This window comes from Quercus robur, chromosome 9, assembly GCF_932294415.1.
Source record: "Quercus robur chromosome 9, dhQueRobu3.1, whole genome shotgun sequence".
NCBI lineage: Eukaryota > Viridiplantae > Streptophyta > Magnoliopsida > Fagales > Fagaceae > Quercus > Quercus robur.
Genome location: NC_065542.1, coordinates 15,356,536 through 15,364,013, shown reverse-complemented (window position 1 = coordinate 15,364,013; position 7,478 = coordinate 15,356,536). Strand labels below are relative to the sequence as shown.

The window sequence follows — 7,478 nt, the reverse complement described above, 5'->3', positions numbered from 1 at the left end:
CGACCATGCTACCACTTCCTCTTCTTCTTTTTTTACTCCCAAAATTTAATTAAAATTATAATTCTTCTAAGGCACAACATTTATACAAGCTGAGTTGTTATCAACCCACTATTAAGTCAAAATAGAATAAAATAAGATCATATATTTATCTTACCACAACTCAGAATAAAGGTGATGTGAAAAATGTTGTGAGATTTTGTTGTATTCCTAGACTTTCTCTTAAATATTTTGCATTAACAATATATTGCATATGAACCTGTACAGAGATGTCCAACCAGAAGAATAGAGAAAAGAACCCCACCACTCTTCATATAATGATAATAATTTACATCTCAATCCACTAACTAGTTTCTCTAGATGCTAAAGTACATAGGACTGAAAGGAGAATCTTGTGCTAATTACAACATATGGTCAAAATAGAAAATGAGACAACATTTAACTAAAAAATAAATGAGAGAAAGAACAAGAATGATGTACTATAAGTGTCCATTTGGGAACAGCTTATTTAGCTGAAACTAAAAACTTTTTGCTGAAAGTACTGTAGATAAAAGTAAAAATTAGCTGAAATAGTACAGTAAGACTCATGAATAGTAACAAAAAGTACAGTGAGATCCATGAATAATAGCAAAAATAAACTAAGTAGTAAAATAAATTGACAAAAATAATCCATGCCAAACGCACACTAAATACAAGAATTTTACACAAACAAAACTGAAGAAATTCTTCATTTGAACACAGCCTCAACTGCTATATAATGTTGCTCCCCTTGCCATAATTTGCAATGCCATCTTACTTTCAGGAATAGCCTTTTATCTGGGTAAAAACAAAAGGAACAAAATTCAATTGATATTTCACATCAACTCCGTAATGCAATTTGCAATAAACTACTATCACCAACAGCAAGAAAACAAAGCTTGTCAATCACAGCATGAAAATATGTTAGTCTCTCTCTCTCTCTCTCTCTCTTTTTGCTTTTCCCTTTCTAGAAATGAAGGGGGGGACTGGGGGGGCGGGGGTGGGTGTGGAGAGCATGGAAGTACCACTTGAGCCAAAGGCTCAATGATATAAAAATACGTTAGTCACCACCATGAAAATCAATTAACATCACCACCAAAAAGAACATAAATTTCTATCTATTCAAGGGGAGAGGGAACCAAGGAACTCCATCTTAACCTGCTTATTAATTCCTTTGCAATGCTTCAAGCATGGTTTAAAACTGATAGCTTCTTGCAACTATTATCAGATATGTCTTTTAAATCCCGTCCCTCTCGCACAGAAACACAGTAGTTTCCAACATCTTCATGATCTGTTGTTGAATGCTCAATATCCATATCTTTAATATCTTAAAGTGAGGTCAGATATGACACATGGTATGCCCCCACAGAGCCTAGAAATTAATTCAGTTCTAATATCAGCAATTTTTTGGAATATTTTTTGCAATTAACATTAATTTTATAACAATTTCATTAACTGTCACGTTTCAAAAACGATTTGGGAAAATAGCAGCTCGAGTTTTTAAAACTCGAGTTTGGTAAAAAATCGAGCATTTAAAACTTGTGTTTCAGTGCGCTGGCACACACCTGGCGTGGAGAATATTCCACGTGGAACTCGAGCCTTTTAGGCTCAAGTTTTATAAAGAAAATCTGGGTTTTTACTGGGTTTGGGTTTCTTCATCTTCATGTGGGTTCCTCTTCAGATCTTCTACAGGTTTGGGTTCTTTCTTCTTCTTCTTCATGTGGGTTCTTCTTCAGATCTTCTTCCTGCAGAAGGTTTTAGTGTGGTGGTCATTGTTGGAGGGGGGAACGAATTTGGTCTTTGCAGAAAGTGAAATTGTGGATTTCATGGTGAAAAATTTGGTGGGTCTGGTTTGATTGGGTTAATTTTTTGGAATTGAATGGTGGGTCGGTTATGATTTTGTGGTTTTGTGTGTAATCATTGGTAGGTTTGGTGGATGATTCTTCTTCTTCCTGTGGGTTTTTCCTTCTTCCATTTCTGGTTGTTCTTCTTTTCCTTCTTCCGTTTTTGGTTCTTCTTCTTCTCTTGCACTTTATAGAACTCGAGTCTGAGAGACTCAAGTTCTACGCGGATTACTTGTCCAAGTTAGCTTCACTGAACTAGAGCCTTATAGGCTCGAGATGCTATATTCCTAACTAGTTTTAGAGAGGTGCTTACTAATGAAGTAGTTTCCTCAAATCATGCTATGTTGCAAATATCCCCCAATTTTTTGGGTGGTGGCTGAGAGAGAGGATCATGCATCTTTTCTGCTCTAGTAGATGATGGAATGTAGCATAAGCAATAGCTATGCCATCATGCATACTTGTAGCTCTTCCAAGTTCATCAATGATAACAAATGAACATGGTGTGCAATTATGGAGTATATGTGAAGCCTCACTTAACTCTTCCAGAAAGGTGCCTCTCCCTTGTTGGATGCTATCAGAAGCACTCCTTTGGGTGTAGATGCTACCTAACACATGGAGTGTTGCTGATAATGCCAGTACTAAGGAACCAACCTAGAGAAATCAGAGCAAATTTCCTTATAAACAATCACTGTAAGAGATCCAGTATGTCAAACAAAACAAGTAAGAGGGAGATTTCAGACATTACAAAAAATATTTAGCAATCAACACTAGCAGAAGAGAATTCAAACAAAATCTTGTTTCAGAACATAATTAAAATAAATAAAGAGATAAAGAAATGACCAATAAAAAGTATTCTGCTTGACATTTCAAACACCCAAACCAATTGCAATGTTCTCAATACTTAGCCTTCTTAATAACAATAAAGGATTAGATTATATAAATGCATAGATATGTATCTGAACAGGTTCATCATCATAGCACATAATTCTGCAACAAACTAATTGAGAGGTGTACACAACATTGTAAAATCAATTTTAAGTTGCAGATATAGTGGAAAATTTTACTCCCTCTGTCCATGATTTTACACTTGACAAAGACAAATTTAAGAAATAATAAACGCATTTCTACCGGCTCATCATTATGGGCTACTCAATGTTACCCTTACTTTTTTAAATATTAAAAACTGAAATTGCATCACATTATATGCAAGAAATGGATAAGTACTATGTGGGAAAATGCAGGAATTATTTTCTCGACATTTTGACAGTAAACAATGATTCTGAAACATCCAAAAGGGATATGTTGACTAATTTTGGGACAGAGGGTAATTGTTTCTCCAGGAGTATACCTTATTTCTGCAAAGAATGGAAAGTGAATGCAGACAATCCTAAGTAGCCAGTGCTTGAACAGCCGCTTGGAAATCGGCATAATATTTACTGAATCCCTTTAGAAAGCTATCCCAAGCAGCTTGACAGGCAACATTTAGCTTCTCATTCTCCAGGAATAACTGGTCTAAAAGCAGTCAAAACTTCAGGTGGGTCATAGTGAATCGATTTTTTGGTACTATTTACTTTTAACTTGGGCTTGATTGGTTTATGTTTTTAGAAATATGACTCAAATCCAGAACTAGGGTAATCTGGATCACCAGGGAACTGTGTGATTAAACCACCTGATGAGGATTGAATTTGGTTTGAAGAATTGGAAGATGAATGGAGGCTGCTACAACCGGGTAAATCAGAGAGGCTTGACAAGCCAGATGCAGGAGTAAAGCCTAAGCCTTCATTTTTGAGGACATTACCATGCTCTACAAAAATGGAGGATGAATGCAAATTCATGCCATTGCTTATAGGAACGGGGGTTAGAGGCACAGGCAGTATTGAGCCTGGTATCCACCCAGGCCAAGCTATTTGGCTTGTGACATTTGGAAAAATTGGTGGAGGCCCTTGGTATGGTGAAAGATGGCTCGAAAACAAGGATCCAGGTGGTACCCCAGCTATTCTTACTGCCAACATATGCCCATCCATTCTGCACCCATTCAAATGAGCCATTGCCGCAGCTGCATCAATTTGATTCTCAAATTTGACAAAACCATAGCCTTTACTAATTCCTGTGGTTTGATTTCTTATAACTCTTGCTTTAGTAATCTTACCAAATGGAGAGAAAAACTCTAGTAATCGGTTGTCATCCACATTTTCTGGTAGGTGGTTAACATAGAGGTTTGTATTATCAATTTCTTTGTTAGGTCTGTCTTGAGTTTTTGTAGTTGAGCCAAGGCTGGACCTAGAACCCTGCCCAGATTTGCTCTGTGGAGACATTGCTATCACCTCACAAGTTTCTGTGGGATGTTTGTAGCTGCCACATTTGTCACAGCATACCATTTTAAAAGTAGATTGCCGTTGTGGGCAGGCAAAATAGTGGTGCCCATGCTCATGACAAATTCTGCACATATTTGCCTTCAGTGTGGCAAGCTCTTCTAACTGGACCCGCTTATGCTCATTCATTGCATCATCAATTGGATTTAGTAGTTTCTCAACCATCCCAACTGCTGCATCCAATGATTTTTGGTTGTCTGCCTCTATATAGACATGCAAGTCTTCATCATTTTTCTGTGGATTTGTTGTTTTGTCTTTACCCCTTAAACGGATCTTAGCCCCTGTTTCCTTCTCCATTCTCTTCTGTGTTTTCCCAAGTGGGCCAATTATAAGTCCAACAAAGTTATAGTTAGGATATTCTTTCACTGGTATGTAAATTTTTTTACACAGCTTCGAGGACTTATACTCCAAAGGTGGTTTGAAAGTGGAATTCTTCTTAATCAACTTAGATATAATATGTTGACGTTTCTGGACAAGTTTCTGATGGAGCCTTACTTGCCGTGGATTTAGTCTGATACCAAGGTTATCATGCATTGGTTCAGGAGAAGGAGATCTTTCCTCCATAGGCTTGTCATCGTGGAGCTTAGATGTTTGCAATTTTCTGTTTATGTCTGCAAGTTCAGCTTGCAACTCCTGAATCTCTGAATCCAAATCTGATCCCACAACAAACTCTTTCCCAAGGTCAGGCAGCTGAAGTGGACCTAACAGTTTCAGCTGCAAATCATCACTAATCCACCTGGTTTTCTTTCTTTTACTAGCCTGATCATTCTCTACTTTTTCCCATCTACTATGTCTTCGTTTTCTAGAACTCCCTGTACCTTCCTGTTGTTCAGAAGAACATTTATCACCAAGTGTCATGGCAAGCCCAGACTGACTGTGGAAATGAGGAGCAGCATACGAAGATTCTGATTCCGGTTTTAAGGATTCCTCTTGCCTACATTTCTCTTGTGACAGATAACCCTGCAGGGCAACTGACTCACCAATTGATGCATCCAGTGACCTCTTCTTGTATGAATTGTTAGGATCAGTGCCTGAGTGGCATTCAGCTGGAGATGCTTCCAGCGCATTTTCAACTGGTTCTTCACTCCCATTGTTGCTGTGGTTAAAATATGACTGAGCATCACATTCTGAAGGCTCCTCAATTTGTTCCAACAGCACCTTACTTGGTTCCTGTTCCAGTTCCTCAATTGGATCCTCTTCCAAGTCATCACTTGGTTCTTTTTCTAGCTTATTTCCTATTTCCTCAACTGATTCCTCTTCTGGATCCTCCTCTACTTCACTTGGTTCCTCTTCTGGATCCTCCTCTACTTCACTTGGTTTCTCTTCTGGATCCTCCTCTACTTCACTTGGTTCCTCTTCCGGATCCTCCTCCAATGGCTCATTAGCAATGTAACACCTGTCTGAAGAAGACTGAGGAAGACATTTACCAGCTGCTGACACTAAAACTGCTTTCTCCTCTAATCTTTGGTTTGTTTTATTTTCTTTGATGGCATTCCTTGAAACTTGTGAAAAATTATGGTTCCTCATTGCACCTTAACCTGTTTCTACACATATTACATTGTCAGTATTTATAGAGAAGACACCTCAAATTAGTGCGCTATTGCAGCATCTGAGATTCCAAAATGCACCAGAAAACATAACCAAAGAAAATTAGTTACTTCCATGCCATTAACTGACAGAAGATAATGTATTTAAGAAGAAGAAAAAAACAATTGCAAACTGCATAGTCACAGAAAAACCATGACTCATGAGCACTGCTGATAATTATATATATATGTGTGTGTGTGTGTGTGTTGTTGATACTTCAGTCAAGAAAAACATAAAAAGCCATAAGATATCCTCAAACTCCATCAACAAATTAACCCCAAAAAAAAAAAAAAAAAAAATGTAAAGCAATGTTATAATAATTGTCCAATGCAATAATCCAGAAAGTAACAAAGGAATTCATCCATCCCCCAAAAAAGAATATGTAATAAGGAAAAGACTGAAGCAAAACAACACTCCTAAGAATTTTCTTATTATAAGTCAATAGTTGGGGTAGGGGGGATTTGAATCCTAGATGTGTAGTTAGAAACACTACGGGGTGCCAACCAATTTAGCTACAAGGCTCTTGGCAACACTCCTAACTAAAATTAGCTCCCTAATGTAACCCCTTTTCTTATCCTTCATCAAAATTATATTGCAATCAAAATACATATTTTGATGCACAAAATAAATCTTTTGTGATTTTTACTTTTCTAATTATTGATCATTGCTAGTTAAACAATGCAAGAATTGACTTCATATTACAGTCCTGGTAAGTGAAGTTTGGCCGAAAGCCTTGTAGCTCAACGGCATTCCTTGCTCTCCTTTACAAGGAGAATTATGGTTCAAATCTTCCATCCCCCACTGTTGTAACTATCAAATTATAATACATCCAGTGTTCAAAACCAACACGACATACACCCCCCCCCCCCCAACTACCTAATTATTATCACTTCTCAAAAATAAAAATTTAAAATATACACACACTTTATATATATGTACATATATATATATATATATATATATATAATTATCATTAAAAAAAATCAGCTACTTAAAGAAACTCCAAAATTGATTTGTTATCTCTTTCTTGCTTCTTAGCTCTTAACCTTCCATATTTATCAAGCCTGAACAACTTCGTTAGCAAAAATCAAGCGAATTCCTTTCTTCATAATTACTGAATCTGAGAGCATTCAATATAGAAGCTGATAATCACGTCTAAATATCCACACACAGGAAAAAAAAAAAAAAAAATCCAATTTTCAGGTCTGTTGGCAAAAATAACAGTATGAAAGAAACAATATCAAACCCATTAAATAATTCTCAAAAGAAACGAACCTTTGCTCTTTTGTGAAGCGAAAGAAAGACCCAGAAGCAGAAATTACTCCTTCATTCTCTGTATTCTGCCATGGTCATGCTGCATTGGTGCTTACCATTTCATCTTTGAGACTGAGAGCTGTGTGGCAAAATATTGACCGTGTAAGACCATAGCATAAAAGCCCCCAAACCTTAAAAATACACTCATCGGCTTTTTTACTCATTAAGCAAAGTAAAATTTGGTAATGTTTGTTTTGTCCAAACTTAGAAGATACTGTAGTTTATGCTTCTTTTTTTTCATTTTTCTTTTTTTTTTTAATGGGAAGCTTATGCTGTTTTTTTATTCCTTCTTTCTCACCCAAGTAAATACATTAAGCTTGATTTATTTTGTAAAAGGTTTTGCTCC

The 7,478-nt window shown here is 36.7% G+C and overlaps 1 protein-coding gene across 5 annotated transcripts; it reads right to left on the bottom strand.

Annotated features, from left to right (window-relative positions):
* Window positions 1-588: 588 nt before the first annotated feature.
* Window positions 589-7,319, bottom strand: LOC126700288 (splicing factor-like protein 1). 5 transcript variants are annotated; one of them, XM_050398366.1, is made up of 4 exons: window positions 7,094-7,319; window positions 3,208-5,775; window positions 1,581-2,510; window positions 589-813 (listed from the first exon to the last, which is right to left on the bottom strand). In XM_050398366.1, the coding sequence occupies exon 2, from the start codon at window positions 5,756-5,758 to the stop codon at window positions 3,461-3,463; it is 2,298 nt and encodes a 765-aa protein (XP_050254323.1). In that variant the 5' UTR covers window positions 5,759-5,775; window positions 7,094-7,319; the 3' UTR covers window positions 589-813; window positions 1,581-2,510; window positions 3,208-3,460. The 5 variants fall into 5 exon arrangements, with proteins under 5 accessions (XP_050254323.1, XP_050254322.1, XP_050254324.1 ...); XM_050398365.1 differs by having other exon boundaries at window positions 3,208-5,769; XM_050398367.1 differs by having other exon boundaries at window positions 2,398-2,510; window positions 3,208-5,769.
* Window positions 7,320-7,478: the final 159 nt, after the last annotated feature.